Here is a 27,860-nt window from a genome sequence, read left to right as displayed (position 1 = left end):
TAACTGGGTTCCCCTCATTTGTTTTCTTTCTCTTATGAATCATAGGCATGCTGAAAAACATTCTAAAGGTTTCCTTGAAAGCACATATCTATTATATAGATATGGATATTCTTATATAGCAAGGATATCATTAATGGCTACATCAATATTTGAATGGTAGCAAGAAGAAGAGTAATGGTAAGGAATGTATAGATAATTTTTCAAGTAAAAGATAATTTTAAAAGAGAGTATTTAAAAAATAAAGCAGTCTCCATGTTTTCAATAGAATTCATGTCAGTTGACTGCAAATAGTATGTTAACAGCCAAGAATAATGAATTTCATTCACTTAAACATCCACCAAAATAAGAAAAGAAAATAAAAATAACTATTATGGGTTAGTAAATATGTAAGGTTCATTTTCCAACCTGTGCAGTTTTTACCGAAATGAAATAAAACCATTTCACTTGGATTACACTCACTCAGATCAGGCTAATGCTGCAAACACCTATTGTATCTCAGAGGTTACTTCAGCTTTAGAGTATATTTGATTGAATTGTAATTGTGCATGTATAAAATGCACAGCAAATGACTAGGAGGCATGAGCACAAATACAAATTTGATCTCAGAAGTCAGAGCCTGTGAGAGATAATGCCTGTCTGCAGTCTGATCACGACCTCTCTTCTTCAGCCAATCCCCAGAGCTACCAGAGTTACTTTTCTTTTTTAAAACTTTTGTTTTAATTCAGGGGTATAAGTGCACGTTCGTTACAGAGGTAAACTTGTGTCATGAGGGTTTGTTGCACAGATTATTTCATTGCGCAGGTATGAAGCCTAGTACCCGTTATTTTTCCTGATCCTCTCCCTCCTCCCATTATCCACCCTCCAATAGGCCCCAGTGTGTGTTGTTCCCCTTCCTCTGTCCATGTGTTCTCATCCTTTAGCACCCACCTATAAGTGAGAACACGAGGTATTTGGTTTTCTGTTCCTATGTTAATTTGAAGAGGATAATGGCCTTCAGCTTCATCCATGTCCCTGCAAAGACATGCTCTTGTTCATTTTTATGGCTACACAGTATTCCATGGTGTACATGTACCATATTTTCTTTATCCAGTCTATCATTGATGGGCATTTAGGTTGATTCCACATCCTTGCTATTGTGAATAGTGCTGCAATGAACATACACATGCATGTGTCTTTATAATAGGATGTTTATATTCCTTTGGGTATAAGAGTTACTCTTCTGGCCGGGCATGGTGGCTCACGCCTATAATCCCAGCACTCAGGGAGGCCAAGGTGGGCGGATGACCTGAGGTCAGGAGTTTGAGACCAGCCTGGCCAACATGGTGAAACCCCATCTCTACTAAAAATACAAAAATTATCTGGGTGTGGTCGCGGGTGCCTATAAACCCAGCTACTCAGGAAGCCGAGGCAGGAGAATCAATTTAACCTGGGAGGTGGAGGTTGCCGTGTCCGAGATCATGCCACTGCACTCCAGCTTGAGTGACAGAGCGAGACTCCATCTTGAAAAAATTAATAGTAAAATGAAAGAGTTGCTTTTCTAAAACAAAAAAATCCAATCTCAACATGCTCTTGCTCAATAGTTATCAAAGATTCCTGAATGCGGAATGGTCTATAAGGCCTTGAAAATATTGTGAAGTCTTTCCAGCCATTCTTTCACCAATCTTCCCTATATGCCCTGACATCATTGACCTTACCAAATTTTTCACTTGGATGCACCGTGATCTTTCTTTCTGCTAAACACTGAACGTTTGTGTCCCCAACAAAATTCATATTTTGAAATCCTAACCCCCAGTGTGATGGTATTAGGAGGTAAGGCCTTTGGGAGATAACTAGGTCATGGGGGTGCAGCCCTCATAAATTAGATTAGTACCAGCATAAAAGAGATCCCAGAGAGCTCCTTCACCCCTTCAGCTAAGTGAGGACACAGCAAGTAAACAGTTGTATGTGAACCAGGAAATGGGTCCTCACCAGATACCTATCTGCTGGCGCCTTGATCTTGGACTTCCCAGACTTCAGAACTGAATAATAAATTTCTGTTCTTTATAAGCTACCCAGTCTATAGTGTTTTGTTATAGTAACTCCAGTAGACTAAGACACTCACCCACCACTTACCAATCTATATTTCTTTTTCTGGTGGAATGACTGTTTAAATGTCCCATCTGTGATGGTTCCCCTGACCTCTAAGAAAAATACCATAATACCCTGCTTTTGATCTCATAGCCCTTTGACATATCCTGTATATAACATTTTTCATACTATAATTGAATGTTTAGTGGTTCAAATCTGCAACTAGGCTAGGCTGTAAGTTCCTGTAGGGCAAAACTTTTCCTTATTCATCTTTGCATTCCCAGGCTTACTGATGAGCATTGCATAAAGCAGTTGCTTAATGAATATTTATTGAAGGATAAATTAAGATATATTTTAAAAGATTATTATTGTGAAGAGTTAATTCTACCCTCAGATATGATCTAATTTTATATAAATCAGGAGAACGAATAAGAAAAGAGGAGAAACTTATTTGTGGAAGTAAGAAAATGAGTAGATTCAGAGAATGAGGAAGGGCAGAAGAAAACAAGAGACCCTGCTTGGGTAGATTTGGGAGAGTTTTGAGAGACACTGCGTGGCATGGATTTGGGAGAGTTCCGAGGGATACTGCATGGAATGGATTTGGGAGAGTTTTGAGAGCAGGGGAGACAATAACAGAGTACTTTAAAACAACTTTCTTTTTGTAGTTTTGATTTGCATTTCTCTAATGATCAGTGATGTTGAGCTTTTTAAAGTAAGTTTGTTGGCTGCATAAATGTCTTCTTTTGAGACGTGTCTGTTCATGTCTTTTGCCCACTTTTAATGGGATTGTTTTTGGTTTTTTTCTTGTAAATTTGTTTAAGTTCCAATGAGATGCCATATCATGCCAGTCAGAATGGTGATTATTAAAAAGTCAAGAAACAATAGATGCTGTCAAGGATGCAGAGAAATAGGAACACTTTTATGCTATTGGTGGGAATGTAAACTAGTTCAACTATTGTGGAAGACAGTGTGGTGATTCCTCAAAGATCTAGAACCAGAAATACCATTTGATCCAGCAATCCCATTACTGGGTATATAACCAAAGGAATATAAATAATTCTGTTATAAAGATATATGCACACATATGTTCACTGCAGCACTATTCACAATAGCAAAGACATGAAATCAACCCAAATGTCTATCAATGATAGACTGGATAAAGAAAATGTGGTACATATACATCATGGAATACTTTGCAGCCATGCCATAAAAAGGAATGAGATCATGTCCTTTGCAGGGACATGGATGGAGCTGGAAGCCATTATACTCAGCAAACTAATGCAGGAACAGAAAACCAACCACCCCATGTTCTCACTCACAAGTGGGAGCTGAACAATGTGAACACATGGACATAGGGAAGGGAACAACACACACTGGTGTTTGTTTGGGGAAGGGGGGGAAGGGAAAGCATCAGGAAATGTAGCTAATGGATGCTGGGCTTAATATCTAGGTGATGGGTTGACAGGCACAGCAAATCACCATGGCACATATTTACCTATGTAACAAACCTGCACATCCTGTACATGTGCCCCAGAACTTAAAATAGAATAAAATAAAACAAGTTAAAAAAACACACAAAAAACAACTTTCTATGCATTAAGAATGCAGTCAGATTTAGTATTTTCTCTAGAGACATAATAAACATCTAACTTGTTTCTAATTATTTTTGGATGCAAGAACATTTTTTCTTTAAATACTGACTCATGCTGAAGACTGGGCCAGGATGTAGCTAGGTGGTTTATGTGCTCAGTGAGGTCTCCTGAAAGTTTGGTTGCTGTGAACTGGTTTCCCCTGGGGCCTGATTGATCCTGGGTTAAATGAAACAATTACACTCCCAGGGAATGGGGAGACCTTCCTGTGACCCCTAACAGATTATGATAACAGATGGGATTATTTTGCTTGTTCATTTTTCCTGTACTTCAAAAACAAACAAAACAAAACAAAAACAACTCATCTACTTGTGCACATATCCCTTACACAATTATTGGTGTATTTAGGGAAATTTACTTTTCTCATTGGGTATCAGGTTTCTTATCCACAAAGGAGGCAGGGGGATACTATGCAATTTTTAAAAGATTTTTCCTCAAATAACAAGATTTGCAACAAGAGTTTAAAGAATAACAACAACAAAAACACTGACTTCTAGGAAGATGATGGCAGCACAGTATTGGATCTCCTGAAATCCTCACATAAAAACAGAGCAACTAGATAGCAAAGTCAAAACTCATGGGCAACATTTCCAAAAAACTAGCTGACAGGGTATCTCCCAAAATCCCCAAATACATGTTGGTCGAGACAAATCCCCATTTCCACAAGGCCTGCATGATGTCAGTGTCTCTGTAGAGGGAAAGAAAGAGGAGCAATGGGGGCTCTGATGGGCCTGGAAATAGAATATCCCCAAAGCACCCCATAGATATTCACTGGAAAATGCGAAGAGTTAATTTAAGAAGAGCGGCTAAAAGTGGGAGGGATTGCACCTAGTCCATTAGAGGCGGCTGATGGCAAGGTCTGAAGGAGTGACACATCCAGCCCCTAAGATCTCTCCACACTGACCAGCCAGGACTCCCTTCCAGACAGGGTTTGCATGGAGGGGATACTGTTAAGAGAGAGGTGAAAATTGGGAAGGACTAGGAGAACAGAAATGAAAGAATGGGAAGAAAGACCAATGAAAATCAAGAAGGCAATAAAGCCAGGACATCTCAGGAAGCAAGATGCCATATTTTTTGATACGATGTGAAAAAACAGATTGAGCTCTGTGAAGTCAGAAAAGCTAACCTGAATGGATCCTTTACACACACATGGAGTTGTGACAATATGTCATTTGGAAAATTCACTGAGTTATGCTAATCTTCCAAATCCTGACACACGTATTTCTATAGTATCAAAGATACTATAGATTTGTTAATATCACACTAATCTCACCAGAAAAGTGCTTAGGAATTTAGGAAGCTGTCAAGCTCAAGGTTTTGAATACAAATTTGTCACATGCAAGTTTAAATTTTGTCAATGGCAACAAACTCTGACAGCTGTATTTCCTGAAGTGAAACGTTTAGTTCATTTTTGAGAATGTGTCTGCTAAATGCTCTAGTCTGAATAACTGTAGTTTGTCAGTTGTTCTTTCAAATAAAAATGGAGTTCCAAGAAAAATCAGTTAGTGCTGCTCAAATATCACACAAATGCTTCCCCTTGAGCCAACCATTGTGTTACTTTTAGAGGCAGTATGCAGTGCTTTATACAGACAGCCATCTCTCCACCCTAATACGAAAGAAATGTGTTCTCAAGGTTGAATATTTAATGCAATTAATATTTTTGACTGTTCAGCAAGAACATTCCTAAGTAAAATTGGAATTTTCTTCCCTATTGTAAATGCATGGTGGTGAAGAATATGGTGCTAGTGGGGTTTGGTGGCATTGCCTTGATTCTTACTAAGGTGCCAACTGCTGTACCCGTCACGGCTTTAGCACCATCTGTGCAAATGTCAACACAGTGAAAGGGCAACAGCATCTTCATATTACTATGAAAATACATTTGAGCCCATGGACCTCCTGAATGCATCTCTGGGGCCCCCAGTTATCTGAATACTACATTTTGAGAATCTCTAGGCTGGAAAGACGTCAATACAAGGATCAATAGTGAACATTAAGTGGATAGATTTATATACATATCACCAAAGATTGAATGAGGACTAAAATGGAGAGGGAATAGTGTATAATGGATATATATTCTGAAAGCATATAATATAAATATTAAAAGAATAAAAGGAGGATTAAAAGAGCACATGTAAAGAATTTTGCAGTAATCATACTGGTGTTGGTATTGTTATCCTGAGACTACTGTGTGTGTGATGAGTTATAGAGCAAATGACTAATTATGGATGTTCTAATTCTGTTATCCTTAGTGTCTTTGCAAACCAGGATTCCTTGGAAGAAAGGAAATAAAACTGTAAAGACAAATGAATAAATAAAAACCCTGTAGTTATAATTTTGAATTGTAGCTAATGTGAACTTGTGAGGCACTTTTTCTTTAATAGGTAAATGTGTACATATGTTTATTATGCATGTAATATGTACATGCGTAGTGTGCATTTATATCTACTAGCTCTGGCCACTAAAAAGACTAGAAACAATGACCAAGCCAGTAGCAATGAGTATCACTGGCACTAAGCATCTAGCTTGCCTTGAAATATCATTTCCCCACTAAAAGAAGTCAGGAGTTTTTGGAAATTGACTGATTCCAGGTTTGGGGCATAAAATATATGAGCCTAAGAAATCTTGTCATACTACAAAGAAAAATAGCTACCCCAAACTAGGAAGGCCTGTCAAAAGAACTAAGAAGACAACTTGAAGATGCTTCCACTGGCCAAAGATGGGAAAATTTGAGATTCAATGAAGGACAGTAATTACAATGTATTGACCAAGCAAACTGATTTTAATACATGACTTTATAATGATATTTTTAAAATATTCACAATAATATGTATACTGGGAAGACAAAGAAAACAGTACTCATTTTTAGAAGAGTTAAAAAATCTGTTTATGTGCTTTAAAAACTGGTAAGTAAAGGGAAAGACTCAAGCAGCATTTATCTTGCCTTTTAAAGATACCATTGGGTTCCTAAGTAGCAGATGAGAAGAAAATTTTTTAAAGTGTTCAAATCATTAATTTAAAAATTAAAATATTGCCACATGGATGAACCTTGAGGACATTATGCTAAGTGAAATAAGCCAGTCACAACAAGACAAGTACAGTATAACAGGTATATGAGGTACCTAGAGTAGACAAATTCACAGAAACTGAAAGCAGAAGGGTAGTTGCCAGGGCCTGGGGGAGAGGGAAAGGAGAGTTCTTGTTTAATGGGTAGGGAGTTTCAGTCTCGCAATGTAAAAAAAGCTCTAGAGATGGAAGGCAGTGATGGTTGCCAGACAATGTGAAAGTACTGAATGCTACTGAACTGTGAACTTAAAAATGGTTAAGATGATACATTTTATGTTATGTGTGTTTTACCACAATAATGAGTTGAAAAAAACACATAATTACAATATCAGCATTTCAGCTTCCAGCGAATTAATAGCTTTAGGAATTTTATTAAGTTCACAAAAAGAGAGATAAGGTGACATTATGTGTCTCCTGATTAATGGACACAACACAATCAAAAGTCATGCCAAGCAGATCAAACATGGATTTTATCCAGGTCCTAACTTGTAGAAAATGCAGAGGGCAGAGAAATATTAATATATTACATTGCACCATGAATCAACAAATCCATGAATCAACAAATCCAGACTATGGGAAACTCTACAAGTGAAATAACATGATTTTTCAAATGGCAAATTATAGGGGGTGCTGTATATTAAAAAATTCTTAAAAGGTATCAAGTAAAGGAATAGGAAACTTAAATGTAATGTCTGGGAAGTCCATTTGGGTGATAAAACTACAAAGAAACACAAAGAAATTGCTATAAAAGTCTGGATATTAGGATGACAGACACTGGGATTGGGTCAGGGTACAGGAAGAGTTTTGGGGATGCCTGGAAAAGTTCTCTATTTTTAAATAGTTATTTCTAGAGTACTTGTTTTATATAATTCATTAAGATGTGTGTGTGTGTGTGTGTGTGTGTGTGTGTGTGTGTGTGTGGTGGTGTTCTGTATTGCATGTATTTTAATTTATAATAAAGATTCCAAAAAACAATGGACTAATGTATCTCCAAGCTTCTTGTAGCTTCAAATTTCATGTTTTCTAATGTCTGCTAAACTCTTCAGATAGAAATTAAGTTTTCTGAACTATCTCATTGCCAAAAATCTGATGTTCAACTTATATTGCCCTTGGTGTTTAACAAAGGAAGTTAAACTGAAGTGATGCAGGCAGACATGCAAAAGCTTTTTTTCTCACACATAAGATCTAAAGAAATGAAAATATTGGAATTTTAAGGAAAGGAACAGTATCAGGTAGTAAAATCCAGGCGACTGAGAGGGACATTTTGTTCTAGACTAAATAAACCCAGACTGAATCTAAAAATGATTATTGTTTCTCCTTTCCTTTTTCTTTTAAATTCTGAAATCATAAATTAGTCCAGTTTGCAGCAAACAATGGTGCTATTAATGACATAGAGCACCTAGGCCTCCTGGAAAAAAACAGAAAGTACAGTTCATTGTGGAAAATAATTGAGACACTTTGTAATTTGAACAATAAAAATTATGTCATGTTTTAACCTACAAATAAACAAGCAGCATTGTCTTATAAAAGACTATTTTTCCCTGTCAGTCAAATAAAATCAAAATTAATAAAAATATATATAAACTGAAAATAGTAACTTTTTGAATTTTCTGAAAATTGTATGGAACTCACAAAGTGAGGAAGTTTTTTTCAGTTCTTGAATACTTTACATATGATTTATGAAGGTTTCATTTATTCTTGTAAGGCTAATGAAGAGGGATTTAGTACCTTTTATGTTTAGTAAACACAAACAAAAAATATCTGACTTTCAAAAAGAAGTTTTTACATTTAAAGAACTTCAGTTAATAAACGGAGTTGCCATGTATTCACTTATTACCTTGGTTTGCTTAGAGATGAGTAGATTCTGGCCAATCAAGAGATAACTGCTTCTTCTTTTGATAAGGGTATAAGATAATCATTTACTTACCCTCCATGATAGTCAAAGGATCTTCCACTTTGGGGCGCAGGATATTAGGACCAAAGACAGTTGCCAAGTTCTGCACACTCATTTTGTTAACTCCTGAGTAGGACTGTACTTCATCCAAGAACCTATGGAGTATAAGCATATGATTGAAACACGATGGGATCAAATTTGCCAGTGGAAGAAAAATCGATCATTAGAAAATTTACAAACTAAAGTATGTTCAAAGATGACTATGGAGACAGAATTATTTGGATGTTCACCCATCTCTCACTAAAACACAGGGACAATATTTTGCAAATTAGGAAAGATCAAACTTTATCATATCAACTATCTGTCTTGGCCTGGCCTGCTTTGATTTCCTCTGTCAATCAAAGGAACAGGTGTGTTTGGACAATACTAACATGGACTTGAGAGTCAACAATGTAGATTCCCTTCCAATCCCTCAATAAAGTAATAATTTTAAATCTCTATTCAATTAGGGGACTGTAGATAAGATCAGCTGGTAGGATGCCTTATTTTAGACAGGAGGAATTAACCCTCTTTGTGGAGTAATTTGTGAGCTTCAGAATTATAGTATATTAAGAAATGAGATAAAATACAGGCCGGACATGGTGGCTCACACCTGTAATCCCAGCACTTTGGGAGGCCAAGGCAGGTGGATCACCTGAGGTCAGGAGTTTGAGACCAGCCTGTCCAACACATGGTGAAACCCCATCTCTACTAAAAAAAATACAAAAACTAGCTGGGTGCAGTGGCGGGCACCTGTAATCCCAGCTACTTGGGAGGCTGAGGCAGGAGAATCGCTTGAACTCGGGAGGCGGAGGTTGCAGTGAGCCAAGATTGCACCATCGCACTCCAGCCTGGGCAACAAGAGTGAAACTCGGTCTCGGGAGAAAAAAAAAAAAAAAAAAAGAGAGAGAGAGAGATAAAATTCTGTAGAAATTAAAACACAGTTCTAATGATACAAAAAATTGCAAATGCAAACTGTTTCTATTTATTAGGTGCTAAAAAGTAAGAGGCACGAAATAATAGGAGAGATTGTTTTCATAATCTTTCAGCATTCCTTCCTTCCCTACCTCCTCTTCATTTATACAAGAGCTTCTATAATTTCATGGCTTGCTAATTGTACTGATGAGATAAAGAGGAAATAATGAAAAATTAAAATAACATATTTATATAGTACTAGGATGTGTCTGTCATAGTGCTAATTTATTAAATTCTCAAAGCATCTCTCTGAGGTAGGTACCATTATTGTCTCTGTTTTACAGATGAGAGTCATGTGGTACCAGAGGGGGATCTTCTCCAAAGACAGAGTTAGTAAGGGGCAAAGTTAAGATTTGAACCCACCAGAGGATGTGACACCAGAGGCCGTACCCTTAACTACTATATCATGACTTTTAAAAAAGGTGCCTATTTCCACACATTCACTACTGTTATACAGCCTAAACTATAGTAACACTGAAGACAAAAAGTCAAACTAGCATTTCTTATTTAAAATACCTGAAATTAAAAGTCTGCTTAAATCTTTCATGAGAAGTTAGGCATTTCTATTGTGGAGATAAAGACTTACAATATGGTTCCAAAGAAGCTTTTTCGTCCCTTTTACTTAAGGAGAATGTAATCTCTGTCTCATCCACTAGAATAACTTGAATTAGTTCAAAATGTTTGGATTATAAGCTTCCATATTAATAAATCTAAGCTGTCAATGGCATGATTTCCTGCTTTTTCAAATTCTGGAACCCAAGGTACTGTTTGCTTCTAAGTATAATCATCATTAGAGGAACTTATTGTGGGAGGACTTGGAATTTCTACTCAGTTACATTGACAATTAACACCAAAATGTCTGATATTAGTCTTAGACTTCATAGTTCCTAGTCCCTTGAACACTTATCTAATCATAACACCAAACACATACATAAATGATGCACTGTACTCAACTAAAACTTTGAATTTTATTTTAAAATGGACTGGGAAGCTATCATGTAAGACACCCTGCAGTGACTTGTAGTGCCAATCATCACTCTCTATTTAAATTTATTCTGTTTCAATTTTGCATATTTGGTTTCTTAAATAGGAGCACATATATGGCATATCCCATCCCAGGCCTTGAGTTATACATTGAGAGGTATATTTTTCAGGCACAATTATTTTTCTAACAGAATTCAGTTACAAATGTCTTTGATGAAACCTGAGGTAGGAGAGAAATGGAAAGAAAATAACATTTATTGAATGCTTACTATATACTAATCATTTAAAATATAATTCAATTTTTAAAACAACTATGTGAAATATGTGTTTTCATTACCATTTTACTTATTAGGACCCTGAGACTCAGAAAGAATAAGAGAATTGCAACTAGTCAATGACACAATCTTGGCTCCCAAGCAGATGTTTCTCACGCCAAGGTGGCATGCTTCTTTTCCTAAACAATGCCACTTCTGAAACAGTACAAAAAACTTGATTGAAGTTCAAAATAACCTATTTTTAGTGTGTAGAGGCAAGAGAAACTTCAAAAACATCACATTTCAAAATCAAGAAATTTAATGTTCAAAGAAGCCTTTGAGATCACCTTGTCCAATCTTTTAATTTTACAGAGGCCAACACTAGGGCTCAAAGTAGTTGAGTGATTTTATTCATTGTCAAACAAAAATTAGTATCAGGCTAAATATGTCTTGTCTTGTTTACATTTGTCCTTAGGACAGTTCTTACCTGCAAATATACTTGAGGAGGTTGTAATTTACCACTGGCAAACTCTTCACCTGCTTTGCTAATTCCTTAACACCCTGAGTACAAAGAAGAAAATAAATATTATTTTTCTACATGTTGGCCTTAGAATTAAAGCAAGTGGAAATGGACATATAATTTTTTAAAAAATTAGTTTCACATGTTATCAGTGAAAGATCTTGTCCCGAAAACTTACCACCATCACAGTGAATATTTTAGATACATTTTCAAAGATGTACAAGCATTTAAAATATCTCCATAAGTACTATTTGTGGAGGAACAGATTCAAGTGAAGCTGTTATCATTTTTAACATATGTTCACAAATGACTGAAAAGAGAATATAAGCTCATTTATTAATAAGATTATTTGAAGAAGAGTAAACGATGTAGTGAGCTTCCTTCCCAGTTTTAGCATGTGCAGAACATAGACAAATACATCTACTGACAAGTCTCTCAGAGCTGGTCATGTTTAGGATACATCATTTGGGGAGGGAGGATAATTGAAAAAAGTGATCTTTCTGGAAATTTCACAAGGGACGAATTTATTTGGTTCTTCTCATTATATGACTTCCCCTAAAATGTAAATGATAGCAGAAAAGCCAATGGATAATGTAATTTGTTTTCTTCTTCTGCCCATAAAGGTCCAGACAGTAAATATTTGAGGCTTTATGGGACAAATGGTCTCTGTTTGCAACCACTCACCTCTTCTGTTGTAGTGCAAAAGCAGCCACAGACAATATTATTTAACAAATGGAATAAAACTGCATTTATAAAAATAAGCAGCAGTTAGGCCGGGTGTGTTGGCTCACACCTGTAATCTCAGCACTTTGGGAGGTGGAGGTAGGCGGATCACGAGGTCAGGAGATCGAGACCATCCTGGCTAACATGGTGAAACCCATCTCTACTAAAAATACAAAAAAATAAAACCAACAAAAAATTAGCCGGGCGTGGTGGCGGGGCGCCTGTAGTCCCCGCTACTCGGGAGGCTGAGGCAGGAGAATGGCGTGAACCCGGGAGGCGGAGCTTGCAGTGAGCCGAGATAGTGCCACTGTACTCCAGCCTGGGCCACAGAGCGAGACTCCATCTCAAAAAAAAAAAAAAAAAAATAGGCAACAGTTTTTGACATGAGTGCCAAGAAAATCTAATGGGGGAAAGAATAGTCTTTTAACAAATGATACTGGGACAATTGTATATCCACATGAAGAAGAATTAAGTTTGTTCCTTTCCTGACACCAAAAACAAAAATGAACTCAAAGTGAATCATAGTTCTAAATGTAAAAGCCAAAGCTATAGAAGTCTTAGAAGAAAATATAGGAGTAACTCTTTGTGACCTTGTATTAAGCAAAGTCTTCTTAGATATGACACAAAACCACAACTGATTAAAAATAGATAAATTTGACTTCATCAAAATGTACAACTTTTGTGTTTCAAAGGACACTATCAATAAAATGAAGAGACAACTCACAAAATGTGAGAAAATATTTAAAATCATATTTATAAGGGACATATATCTAAACTATATAAACCCTTACAACTCAATACTATTAATAATAAGGCAAATAACCCAACTGAAAATGGGGAAATAATCTGAATAGATATTTCTCCAAAGGCAATATATTAATATCCAATAAGCACATGAAAAGATGTTCAGCATCATTAGCCATCAGGGAAATGCCATTCAACCTTCAATGAGATACGACTTTACTCATGTTAGGATGGCTAAGATAAAAACGACAGGTAACAAGTGATGGCAGAGATTTGAAGAAATCAGAATCTGCACTCATGGCTGGTGGGAATTTAAAATGCTGGAGCCCTCTTGAAAAACACAGAGTTACATATGGCCCAACAATTCTACCTTCTAGATATATATTTAAGAGAAATGAAAACATAGGTCCATGCAAAACTTTGTACATGGATGTTCACAACAGCATTATTTATAATAGCCAAATAATGAGAAAAAAAAAACCCAAAGGTCTCTCTGATGAATGGATGAATAATGGAATATTGTTTAGAATTAAAAGGAATGAAATACTTATAAGTGGCACAACATGAGTAAACTTTGAAAACAGTGAAAGAAGCCAATCGTGCACACACACGAAAAAAACATTGAATGATTCCATTTATAGGGAATGTCCAGAATAGGCAAATTTATAGGTACAGAAAATAGATTAGTAGTTGCCAAGAGCTGGGGAAAAAGGAGAATTAAGAGAGGGTATGGGGTTTATTCTGAGGCAATAAAAATATTGTAAATATTCTAAAATTAGATTTTGGTGATAATCTAATATCTCAGAGTTGCACAACTCCGAGAATATACTAAAAAACACCGAATCATACATTTTAAATGGGCGATTGTATTGTATAAAAATTACACCTTAACAAAGCTGTTTAAAGAAACAGCAGTAGGTAGGATTTTGTATAGAAGCCACTATTTGAAGTAGTTTGGGTCCACACAATTAAAAGATTATGAGACACAGCAGTCACTTCTTTTGTGTGATGTGTGGCCTGACACAGCACTGCATTTATCACTTACGGAAAGAAAGTGGCAAGTCGTGCTGTTATTCAGCCATATTCTTTTTTTGATCAGAGAGGGGATCAGAAATGGTACTTGAGCTGTATATGGAAAGTCTCAATGTGTGAGGTCAATACAAAGGATAGTGGAGAGTAACGCTGGGATAGGGCAATGGAAATTTACAGATTTAAGACTAAGAACACAGATAAAAATTCCAAACAAAAGCTTATTTGGAAATAAATGCATCAACTTACTGCTTCCTCTTCCTTGCTGAGCAGTTTGGCACATGACAAAAAATCTTCATACTTCGCATAAGGAATAACTGGTTCTGGAAGTTCTCGGAGGTACAGCTTAAGAAGTGATGCCACCGTGTGTACATCTGTGTTGCTGTGGAGACAGAAGTGTGAAGATATTCTTTGGAGTAAACTTCATACCATTCTATTTATTGTTTTTCAAGAGCCCAGGAGCCAGAATTGTATCCAAGTTGGCAATTGAATGAATCAACCCAGTTTTCAGAGAGCACTCATTTATGTGATGCCTATTAGATGCCATCACAGGTGGGGTGAAGAAGGTCTAGAAGGATCTATAGAATCCTTAGTGTGAGAGTGGAATGATGGCTACCAGAGGTTGGGAGGGGTAAGTGTATGTGTGCGTGGGTGGGGTGGGAGCGGGGATGGTTAACGGATACAAAATATAGTAAGGTAAAATGTATAGGATCTAGTATTTGATAGCACAACAGGGTAACTACAGTCGACAATAATTTATTGTACATTTAAAAATAACTAAAACAGTATAATTGGAATGCTTATAACACAAAGAAATGATGACTGCTTGAGATGATGCATAGCCCATTTACCCTGATGTGATTATTACACATTGTAGGCCTGTATCACAACATCTCATGTACCCCATAAGTATATACACCGACTATGTACCCATAAAAATAAAAAAAATTAAAGAATCCTCAGTGTGATTTGAACATTCAAGCATTTTTCTTTATGTGTATTTGATGGTAAGCAAAGGTGTTAAGAAAACAATGAGAATATATTAGATCTTAAATAAAATATACTGTAATAAAATTTACAAAAAATACCAAATCTATAGATGTGTGTATGTGTGTATTCAATATCAAAATGAATTACTAAATTCTCGCTCATCTCTCAAAATGTTGGATTCATTTTTGAGAAGATGTTGGTGTTTGCCTATAGATACTTGAAGCTTAGCGTGACATGCTATAAATTTTTAACAGAGCTCATTTTGAAAATGATTGATTCTAAGCATAATTGCTTGTCTAATATTCTAAGATGGCTGGGAATCCTTAGAGTGTTCTAGAAAAGAAGAGAAATGCTATGAAAACAATAAGAACTTAACGTCCTTTACATAACTTGAATAATTTATTTGTATCCTCTTCTGAGTGTGAGTGGCAAGATAACTTACTAAAATATTAATTTATATTTTGTCTTCTGTATCTTGTATTTCCCGTTAATCCATAAAGATGGATGATAGTAAAGACAGGAAGAATAGAGTTTTTATTTGTGTGTGGGAAGTTGTTTTGTTTTTGTATTTCAGGGGAGAATAAGCAAAAGTCTGAAAGGAGAGTTGATTCCTGGAACCGGGAAGAGTAGTAGTGAACAACTCAGGGAATTCTTTACCTCACTCCCAAGCTGTGCTGCAGGAAGTGACACGTCCCCAGAGAGGTGTGCTCTGAGAAGTTGGGAGGCAGGCACTGGGGTTTCCTGCCTCAGTGAATATTCTCTTATCCCAGTGGTGGCATGGAAGCAGAGCTGACTGTATGAAATTATATGAGCTGAGACAATGGGCTTCTCAGCTCTCAATTTTGGGCCCATGGGTTGATTCCATCAAATATTTACCGCACATCTACTCCTAATGGGTATTATAGAAATCCCTGGGCTAGGACCTCAGGGGTTTAAATAAAATAGGTATTATTCTAGCCTGCTCACTACTTGTAACCTAGTCAAGGCTGCAGATACTAAGCTGATAATAAGACAAGTATGTGATTACAAAATAAGGTGAGTGGAAATAAGGAAAATTATTGCATACCATCTAATAACAAGACAGGGTTTGGAGGTCTTCTCTGAGAAAATGATGTTGGAGCCAAGATCCGAAGGGTGTGTAAGGACAGAAGGCATTTCTGATCAAAGCAAGGGAGAAAAACAGCCTAAAGTGGGAGGAAGCCTCCTGTCCTTGCAGAATTGACAAAGGCTAAGAAGGTCAGAGCCCAGAGTGGAAGTGGGTAAGGTCTGAGCTGTAGGCAGCAACCTCATGGACCATAGGACTTTGCCTCCTTCAGGGTAAGGACTGAGGTTTTCCATTTTGACATTGGGGTCTCTCAGAACAGGCATATTGTCAACTGTTTTACAGATGTTAAAATGATGGAAGTTATCTGAAAGGGCTTGTTTTAACTAGTTAATTTTATTTTCTTGATAATTAAATAAATATATGTTTTTCTTTCTAAAATTCTGAACTGATAAACACTATAGAAGAGGTCATCTTAAAACCTTGTAAAGAAAATGAAAATCGCGTTTCCAGGTTATTTTCAAAACTGCAATCCTCATTAATTCCTAAAACTAAATTCCAAAAAATTGTTTTGAAAAGACAGACTTAAAATAGTCTCAATGGTAAGACAAGGAAGATACTAGTATTTTTGTTTGTTTGTTTTCTGACAAACCACCGTATTTCATGTGCATCAAAGCCTTCTGTGTTTTTCTTGCTATATCTGCCCCATGAAGGGACAGTCATTAGTAGTAAAAAACCACAGCCTGGGGAAGGATATGCATAGCAGTCAAATATTCCAATAAACTATTTCCTTTTGATTCCACTCTAACCCAATCTACCATCATGACTCAGATTTGCTTGCCTTCAGAGTCAATGACAATTTTGTTAGTTATAGGTAGTACAGAGAGAAAAGAATATAAAAATAAAATATAAAATAAATAAGTATATATTTCAACATACAGAGTACGTTATGTATAATTTACATGACTATATAAACAGAAGCTATCAAATATTTATGAATAAATACAATAAATAAATGAGACAATAATGATAAATGAGAAACACATTTAACAAGAAATCTGCTGTAAAGTTTCATTGATGATCTATTTATTACATTGACTATTCCCAAACACACTGTTTTTAAGGTAACTTGCTTAGCACTTTACTGTTTTGCTTTTAATGAAGTGAAGCATTTTATAAACTATGGTATTGAGAACCTTTGAACACTAGATGGCGAGATTGCAAAGTTAGACAATGGGATGGTGTAAAACTTGTGAAGGATGAATGGCCGCAGAATCGTTCTTCCTCTACCAGCAATTTTCTTAGCACCAAAGCTGCAGTAATGTTCCAAGAATAGAAATATTTGAGCCATGAATCAAGGTAAGAAAGGCAGAGTGGGATGATTGTTTTATTCCTTCCCAGAAGTGATACATTCCTAGAGCTTTCTAGCATTATAGTAGTATATAGGCACACAGCTAATTATATAGAAATGATGAAGAAAAAATGAACAATTATATATATATTTTTTGATTAACAAAGGTTATTAACTTTTTGCTTAAAGGCTAAAATTTAAAAATTTATGACTCTCTTTTTGGAGCTTTATTAAGCTTAGGCTACTCGGTAGAAATTTTTCTAGAGTTTTCATTTTTGCTTTGTCCTTTCTCACTGAAGAAAATAATCATTTCTGGATAGAATCTAATATATTTTTCCAGTTCTGATTCACCTCAAGAGGTTCTCAGTCACATGTCCTAATTGTCAGCAGGCTGCCTATTGCAATGGGGAAGTCTGGTGTTTCTCTGAAAAATATCTTTGTATGTTCAGTCTATAAAATAGCAACCCTGTCAATCTTACTCTCTAGCCTTCTACCTCCTATTGAAAATCCACTACTTTGCCAAATTAATATTTACTTCAATATGTGCAACCAATTAATTAGATATCAATATTATGTGTTAATTGCCCAATGTACCTAAAAGAAAGTGCCATCTTTGTCTCAGAGAAATACATTTCAGTCTTCACCAAAGTGAAGTGAAGTGACTGCATTGTGGCAAAAGTCTATGTACAATGGAGAATAAAAATCCTTCACCTAATAACAACAACACATCTGCAAACATCAGGGCCTCACTGAAGGCCAATGAGTAGGTTATGCTATTAACCCCATTTGGGGTACTTTAACAGGAAACTGCACAGACAAAAATTCTTTTTGGCTAATCACTGAGATATGAGGTGCTGTAGAGTCATGCTCTTTGGTATGTTAAATAAAATTGAAACTGGCCCAAGCAGTCCTCCCTACAAGCTCCTAACTGCAACCTAACTCAGTACCAAAAATAAAGTGAAAACCTAACTAGGAACAAATAGCTGAGTTTCAGCCAATCACAGGCAGCTGTTCAAACCATGTATGAGATGCATACCATGTAATGGGGCTGTCTCTGTACCTCGCTTCTGTTTTCCATAGGTAACTTCTTTTACTCTGCCTGTAAACATAACCTGCACATGTGGTAGGGTGGAACATTCTGAACCATTTTGGCCCAAACTGCTGCTACATGCTAGAATCACAAAAAAAGCCAATGAAGATCTACTAAACTAGATTTGTTGTAATTTTGTCTTTTAACAGGTAGAAGTTCAAAACTATTGGCTAATGTAAAGTCATTATACAGATTCAAGTCCCTTTCACTCAGCTGGTAGTAGAGTCTTTTCGGAAGGTAAGATACATAATCAAGCACATTATATCCAGTGGTAGGAAAAAGGCAGCACGAGATAGGCCCAAAGATCTGAGTGAAAGAGTTATCAGACCAGGAGGAGCTTTCTAGCATATGTCCCTTAATTGAGCAACATATAAGTTTGGTTCTTACACTGTACTTCGACTTTACGTCTGAATCCTGTTTCCTCCTGGTTATTGCTTTTTTACAAACTTAAAGGGAGAATTACATGAGGCTTCCTATGATTGACTTAATTTTATATTCTCATAGGTCTACTTTGATCATTCTGGGATCAATCATTCACTCACCAAGTAGTTCCTGAACACCTATGATGTGCACAGCCTCATGCTACATGCTAGGTGAAAAATAAATGAACAACATAGACCCTTTTTTCTTCCTTTGAGTTTATATTTCTAATTGATCACCAACACTTTTCCATACCATGCCTCATTTTCTTCTACTTCGTAACACTTTCTGTATATTCTAACTGCTGAGTTTCTGCTAGGTATGTGAACTGAAGAATGTTCTTTATATTTCCTGGAAATTATCTGTCCTACTTATCATGTGGGTGCAACATAGGCCTCTTATTAATCTTAAGGATAAAGGAGTCTGACAAGAATCCCTCCTTGCTCATTCTCTATCCCCGTTCCTCCTTTCCTCATAAACATACTTACACACACTGATAAATCCAAATGCCACCATAATTACAAGTATAATATTACACTGACAAAACCTTGGAACATTTAAGCCTCAAAATTAGAAATGGGAATTTTTCACTCTGAATACTATGTAGAGAATACAGTATAATACCTTGGTTTAACTGAATAGAATGAATTTTCAATGCACCCACACAGGAAGTTATTAAAGATGTTGTGAACTTATCTGCAACAAGCACAATGAGATGACCTAAAACTCACTTAGAATTAAAAAATAATAATGTCATATCCATCAGCCTCCAGGGAGAACATACATGAGACTGAAAGCATTTGGCAGTACTTCCAACACCAATGCTACCACCAAATGGTCTTGTTTAAGCAATCCTCTGCTTTGCCTGCTGAGTTCAGCAAGACACAGAAAAGCAATTCCAAAGACACTAAGCAGCTCCAGACTAAATTCAGCATCTCTTTAAAAAGTCTGGTTCTGTTCAAACTATTTTTTTATGTATCTGTCAAAACGGATGCACTTTTCATCAGTGAAACTAGAATCTGGTTAAACTGTCATGGCTTATTGCACAGTTACATAAATGTCACCACTGAATTATATACAAAACCAAAGGACTGTTTCACCTCCAGGCTAAGTGCTGGACTACATTGAACTAGTGCTTGTCCCAGTAGAATTCTCCTGGTTTAAAGCTGCTGATGGCAGAGAACTACATGATACCTGCTATGGTCTGAATATCCCTCCTATCCTCTTCATACATCAAAGCCCTAACTCCTAATGTAATGGTACTTGGAGATAGGGCTCTGGGAGGTAATTAGGGTTAGATGAGTTCATGAGGGTGCGGCCCTGGCCTGATGGGATTAGGGCTTTTATAAAATGAGACATTAAAGAGCTTGCTCTTTCTCTCTCCCCTTGTCCAAGAATCCAGTCAGAAGACAGTTATCTGCAAGCCAAAAAGACAGCTTTCACCAGAGCACAACCATATTAACACCCTGATCTTAGATTTCCAATTTCTGAAACTGTGAAATAAGAAGTTTCTATTGTTTAAGCTACCAGTCTACAGTACTTTATTATGACAGTTTGAATTGACTAAAACAACCCCCAAGTCTACTTTTGGTGAGCTTGTCTATAAAACTGTTTATGGTACTGTCAGAGTACTAGGTAATGAAATGTTACTGCAAAAACAGAAACATGCTTTCAGTTAATGTGAATTTATGGAAACACTCTCAGATAAACGAATATGATATAGAAAACAAGGATTCACAACCTTGGCTGCACACTGGAATTACCTGAAAACTTTTTCTAATAATTGCTGACTAGGTTTTATACATTGTGGTATAATTGATCTGGGTTAAAGCTTTGGCATTATTTTATTCTCATATGCAGCCAATATTGAGAAACACTGATATAGAACATGTATTTGGAGTGGAAAATTCCAAAGAAAGGAGGGAGTTCCAATGTGTAATGGTCACGAGTTTAAATCTGAACATTTCTAACATCCGTGGGAGCCTACTAGTTACATATTTGTCTCTCCAGTATTCCCCAGTGGAAGACGTGGTGGAAAGAATGTTGGTGGGGACATAGTGCCTGATATGGTTTGGCTTTGTGTCCCCATCCAAATCTCATCTTGTGGCTCTCATAATTCCCATGTGTTGTGGGAGGGACCCAGTGTGAGATGATGGAATCATGAGGGTTGGTCTTTCCTGTGCTGTTCTCGTGATAGTGAATGGGACTCATGAGATCTGATGGTTTTAAAAATGGGGATTCTTCCTGCCCAAGCTCCCTCTTTGCCTGCTGCCATCCACGTAAGATGTGACTTGCTCCTCCTTGCCTTCCGCCATGATTGTGAGGCTTCCCCAGCCATGTGGAACTGTGAGTTCTCCATGAAACCTCTTTCTTTTGTAAATTGCGCAGTCTCCAGTATGTCTTTATCAGTAGCATGAAAACAGACTAATATAGTGCCCAGCTTTACCAAACTGTCACATTGATATTTTCTTTCCTCCCTCTAGAATTTCTTCTGTATATAGAGGCATGTGTGTAGAGACTCCTCCCTTTCAATGCTAGCTTATCATGAACAAAGAATATTTGACAGTTTAATATACATTCACTCCAACATCCCATATGTGCAAGCACATGCATGTGAGTATACACACACACACACGTATACACAAATCACTCTCTTTATGTATATAAGATACTCAATAATAAACAAATAAAAATAAAATACCTTGTAGTATAGCTGTAAGACAGAGATTACTTTGAGCAATCTGAGTTTGGTGCTTCTAAACAATAGACTCCTTAAAAAGAAAGTAGCTAACTCTCTAAACTGAAAAACATTATGGATATTTATTCATTTTCTATTTCTGACTAATATTTCCCATGAGTAAGTCTCTATTTCAATGTCTCTTTGACACCTTACTTGCCTTTCCCTTCCACCTCCTTGCCTCTTCTCTGATCACCATTCCTTACTAGTTAGCTCCCAAGCTCTTCTTCCTCTGCTGGCCTCTAAGTGGTGTTGTTTTCCTGGATAACCTGCACACTCTTTGGATTAATCCATGAGTTCCACTATCACTTTGCTACAAGACTACATAATATCTATCTCTGTATCAGACCTTTCCACTGAATTTTTAGATGTTTCATACATATTTGAACTTCATGTGAACAAAATTGGCAGGCAACAACAGAAAAATCTCCCCTTGTGTAAAATTGTTTCTCTTTTAGCATTTTTTTCACAGTGGATGGCCTCACCATTTACACAAACAAGCGAGAAATCTAGAAGTCAAACTAAATTTGACTGTCCCCAGGACTGTAAATCTAACAGCGATTGGTGATTCTCTGACTGAGCAGTATGTTGGAATTACCTGGGAAGTTTTAAAAAAAATACAAATGCCTGATTCATATATATTCTGACATAATAGCTTATGAATCCATACCTTCTTTGGCAGTCTTACTGACACTGCTTAAGTTCAAGTTTATATTACTCACCTCCACTAACACAATACCATATTAACTGGTCTTCCTGATATCAAGCCTGTCCTCCTAGCACATGTATACATATGTAACTAACCTGCATGTTGTGCACATGTACCCTAAAACTTAAAGTATAATAAAAAAATAGTTGGAAAAAAACCCACATATAAGTGGTAATCATCAGTACTAAATGTAAATAACAAACAAAATGAATTGTTGTATAGCTTTTGAATATGATATTTGAATGCAAAGGGCAATTGTTTAAGCATAAATAAACAATATGTATCCCACAAAAAACACACGCTTATTTTATAAATTAGTCATTAGAGTTGTTGTCATTTAGTTTGAATTAATATGTTTGAGAACATCAATTCACTTTAGAATAATGTGCCTATGCAAATTAAAAATTTAGACTAAAGAATAAAAATAAATTCTGACATTTTCTATTATAGTATCAAGGTGTTTTAACCAAAAAAGAAAGGTTAGCAGGATCGAGACACTTATAAGGCTTGATGTAGAACATTCAGAAAAGTTTCCTTAAAGCAATAATTACATCAGAATAAAACTCTTTTAAACAGGCTACTTTGTACAACATATGCATTCAGTTCCAACAATAACAAAACCTAATTAAAACCTTAAGTGCTGTCAGTTACAAAATAAATCAACACAGTTATTAAAATGACTTAGTATGTCCCTCCAGCTTTACTGATTTTAGACCCAAGATTCAATCTTATATCCAAATTTAACTTAGAAATAACATTCAAATGCACACAATACATCTCATACTGCAAATGACACTAATATTTCCCAAACTTACAAAAAAACCCATTAACTTTCTCCCAAAGTGAATAAATCTAAAGTCAATGAGCCCACAAAGACTTTTCTATTAAACTAAGATTCTAGTCATATCAATGATCTATATAATTATTTAGAACAAGTATTGACATTTGAAAGTAAACAATGATAAAGATATGATTGCGAACTACAGAGATTCTATTGTAAATGTGTGTACATACACATATCACACACACATAAATGTACATACATACAGATACATATATATTTTGTTCTTTGTAGAATTATTTTAAACATATCCAATCAGTTTTATGGTATGAAAAAAAAACAATCAAAGCTCTTGTGGGATGTTGTTCTCTTCTCAGTGTCAGTAGATCTTCATTGCATTTATTTTTAATTGTCCCAGGAGAAAGCTAAAGCCTTGAGGTCCCACAGAGTATCTGTAGTTACCAATGGACAAAGTAGCTAGTTTGCTTAAGACTTTTAATAAACATGGGCATTCTAGATCTAGATTGGGAGTCATAATTAAGTAACATCCACACATTAACTCCTTCTCTGACTGCTCTGTGGAACATGACTTCCTAAATCCACAAAGTATAACATAAACACTAAGGAATGCAAGAATGATTTAAAAGATTGGTAGATATTGCCAATTCAGGTGACCTGTTTTCAGGTGGATATAACCTACTAACTGTAAGAGATACAACAAGAAAACACATTTGTAGAAATTTTAATGTGATACTTAACAAATAGCACCTATACTATATACTATACTATCCACCATACAATAGATTACATGACTAGTTTGAGAGAGGTGAACTTCTTTCTCACCTCACATTTCTCCCAGGAATGACTCAGAAATAAAAAGAACTGAATGAAATAATGCACAATCTCTAGGTGCACAATAATGATGCAGTTATCTCATTAGATTCTATAGATAACGAGTTTTGATTTTTTGCTAAGCTGGGTACACTATTTTCCTAACCTTTGATTCCTGATACACAAACACTTACTAGTATTTTTTCATTGAGAGTTTACATAGCTGTTCCAATTTTCATGTCTTTTCATTATTAGTAAATGTATTAATATATGCCTGAGACTTCATCACATAGCCCTTTCTTGCTTCAGTTGGACCTAGGATTTGAAGCGTAATGGGTGTAATTTCAGTTTCATATGGTCTTAAAAGTTTTGGCAAACTGTTAATGAACTTGGCATAGCAAAAATGGAGAAGTTTTGGCTGTATTTAGTTACTTCACCATTGTATTTTGCCTGCTTACATGTTTTTCCCTTCACTAAACTCTGCAGATGGAGTTTCTGAAGAAGCAAAGGAAATGTAATCTTTATAATACATTCAACAATTTTTCTCATAATCAGAGAGACTTTAGATTATGTAACCAAGGACTTCCCAAGAGAAGTATTATTGGTGTTTTCATGCTGAGGGGTACATTTATGCTTAAATATGTGTGTGTGTGTGTGCATGTGTGCATATGTGTGTGTATATTTTCTAACAGCATTTAAAAGCCATATTATATATACTTTAATATTTCCATTTTTAAATAAAAAATAAAATATAGCCAAACATCGCAAATAATTTTCTAGCTAATGAAGGCTAGAAAGTAACTTATTAATGTGTCCCCAACAATGACCTTACTGCATGTCACTCATTTCCTGCCATATTCACTACAAGTTTGGAGAATTATGATTATCTAATTCTGGGATAAACAATGAAAAACATATATATTCTTTTCTAGAAAATATATTTTCTTCCAATAAAAATAAAGTAAACAAATCCTTGTGCTTCATGCAAGAAATGAGTAACTAGAGGTCTAGTTTTACACAGCTGAATCTCTAACTCATAGTGTAAGAGGGAAATTAAAAAGATTTTCCTGTATATCCAGTTGAGTCAACAAGTTATTGCCGAAATCATTCAAGTCCACACAAAACTTGTCCCTTCTCTGGAATACTTCAATCTTTTATTCCAACATGGAAGTATTCTTAGTGTATTGGACTGGACAATACCATCTTAGTTTATTAATATGTATGTATAAATTGAGGGGAACACATAAAAAGCTTTAAAAGAATCCAGTTGTGTCTTTCCTGTGGCTCTCACATTAAAATGCAGTCGTGTGCTTTGCTAGAAGGGATCCTTTGTCACTACATGTCAGATGTTTCTTATATTAGTGTTTTCTGTTTGGACTACTTTGTAAGAGAGGTCAGAGTGAGGAAAGAGAGTGATGAAACAAATTTATTGAGAAGAGGCAAGTTTTTTGTTTTATTCTGGTTTGGTTTTTGTTATTATTGCTTTGTTATAAATCAAAATCTAGTTTACTTTGGAAGTATAGTGCATCGATATTCATGACAGCATTTCAGGAGCAGAAAACAAATAAAGGTACTGGTACTGACTTAGAACTGTGATTTTTATGAAATTTTGAACCTATTCATAGATAGGACTATGACTTTGTACACTGACCCAGTCAGGCATTTGGCCTTAGATGACAAAAATTAAATTCCAACAGAAGTTTAGAAATTATTTTGCAACATGATAATTTTCAAGTTTCCTAAATTCTAATCTATAGAAACAAGCACTTGAGTTTTCTACTGCCTGAGATATCAGAAATATGGGTATTTTTTCATTCAACAATGACATTCAAAATATACTCCTAGTATTGACTTATTCATCGAATATTTATTGAATGCCTACATTATATCAGACATTATTCTAGGCATTAGAGATAAAAAAGATAATTAAGATTCACAAAATCCTCTATCTTCTTTGAGTTCATCTTCTAGTTCTATGTGTTTTAGTTTATGAACACAGAGTTTTCAATGAATATCCACAGTGATGTCCTCTTGAGTATGTAAATGTGTATTCCCATGATATCACAGACATTTATCTCAACCCTAAACTGATATTCCCAGAACATTACTATTAATTCCTTAGAGACTTTGTAACCATTTCCTTAACATGGATTATCAAAAGAATCAGGAAAATAAAATATTTTAAAACCATATGCCTTCTAAAGAGTAACTTGAATTCTTTTAAAACTTTTTATCTGTTCCCCTCAATTTATATATATATATTAATGATAAGGGTGGTATCATCGAGTGCAATATATTAAGAATACTTCTATGTTGGAATATAAGATTGTTGAAGTATTCAGAGAAGGAACAAATTTTGTGTGGACTTGATTGATTTTGGCAATAACTTGCTGACTTAACTGGATACATCAGAAAATCCTTTTAATTTCTGTCTTACACTATGAGTTAGAGATTCAGTAACTAAGCCTCTGGTAACTTTTTAGAATGGCTCATAAAAAGTAAAAAATAACTCATAATCACATGAAAAAGGTTCAACATCACTAGTCACTTGGAAATTGCATGTCAAAAACTAAAATAAAAGGCCATTTCATATTCACTAGAATGGGTAAAATAAAAAGTCATAACCCTCATACATTGCTGTTGGAAATATCAGATGGTTCAGCCTTTTTGGAAAACAGTTTAACAGTTCCTCAAATGTTAAACACAGATATGACCCAGCAGTTCCACTTCTAGGAATAGTCCCAAAGGAAATTAAACATATCTCTACACAAAAGCTTGTACGTGAATCACGGAAATCTTACTGATAATAGCCAAAAAGTAGAAACAACATCAATGTCTACCAACTGATAGATGAATAAACAAAATGTAGTATATCCACAAAATGAAATTCAACTCTTCAATAAAAGGGAACAAACTACTGATATATGTTATGACATGGATGTGTCAGAGGCATGTGAACCACAGCAACTCCATCTAGAATAGGGGCTGGGTAAAATGAGGCTGAAAGTTACTGGACCTGCATTCCCAGATGGTTAAGGCATTCTAAGTCACAGGATAAGATATGAGAGGTCAGCACAAGATCCAGGTCATAAAGACCCTGCTGATAAAACAGGTTGCAGTAAAGAGGCCAACCAAACCCCCTCAAAACCAAGATGGCAATGAGACTGACCTCTGGTCATCCTCACTGCTACACTCCCACCAGCGCCATGACAGTTTATAGATGCCATGGCAATGTCAGGAAGTTACCCTATATGGTCTAAAAAGGGGAGGCATGAATAATCCATCACTTGTTTAGCATATCATCAAGAAATAACCATAAAAATCAGCAACCAGCAGCCGTTGGGGCTGCTCTGTCTATGGAGTAGCCATTCTTTTTATTCCATTACTTTCCTAATAAACTTGCTGTCACTTTACGGACTCGCCCTGAATTCTTTCTTGCAGGAGATCTAAGAACCCTCTGGACCCTTTTCCCATAACAGATGAACCTCAAAAGCATTATGTTAAGTGAAAGCTGGATGCAAAAGAATAGTGAATGATTCAATTTATAAGAATTTCCAGAAAAGGAAAAATATATAGAGACAGAAATCAGATTAGTGGTTGCCTGGGAAGGAAAAGGAGCTGAGGATAACAGTAAATGGGCATAAGAAATCTTATTGGGGTGATAAAAATGTTCTCAAATTGATTTATGGTAATGGTTGCATGACTTGGTAAATTTGCTAAAAATCACTAGGATTGTACCCTTGAAATGAGTGAATTATGATATGTAAAACATGATTCCCTTTATTTCAAAAACATGACTTTAAGGGATATGCTTTCATACAAGAAAATTTACAATCTGAGTCATAACACACAGTAAAAACACACTTTCATAATATAAAATCTTATAGGTATCTTACTTATTTTCAGTAGGAATTATCTTAGACGTTTCAAACCATAAATGAAGACTTCCTGGATTAAACATACTCAAG

At 35.7% G+C, this 27,860-nt stretch overlaps 1 protein-coding gene across 6 annotated transcripts in view; it reads right to left on the bottom strand.

Moving 5' to 3' along the window:
- ARHGAP24 (Rho GTPase activating protein 24) overlaps window positions 1-27,860 on the bottom strand; it is a 514,188-nt gene that overhangs the window by 14,825 nt on the left and 471,503 nt on the right. For all 6 annotated transcript variants that reach the window (XM_009240167.4, XM_009240168.4, XM_024246179.3 and 3 more), the window contains 3 exons: window positions 14,191-14,323; window positions 11,413-11,486; window positions 8,707-8,828 (listed from right to left, as the gene is read on the bottom strand). In XM_009240167.4, coding sequence (XP_009238442.2) covers window positions 8,707-8,828; window positions 11,413-11,486; window positions 14,191-14,323 — 329 coding nt within the window. The remainder of the gene's footprint in view (window positions 1-8,706; window positions 8,829-11,412; window positions 11,487-14,190; window positions 14,324-27,860) is intronic.

This window comes from Pongo abelii, chromosome 3 (assembly GCF_028885655.2).
Source record: "Pongo abelii isolate AG06213 chromosome 3, NHGRI_mPonAbe1-v2.0_pri, whole genome shotgun sequence".
NCBI lineage: Eukaryota > Metazoa > Chordata > Mammalia > Primates > Hominidae > Pongo > Pongo abelii.
This window is presented reverse-complemented; position numbering and strand designations above follow the sequence as displayed.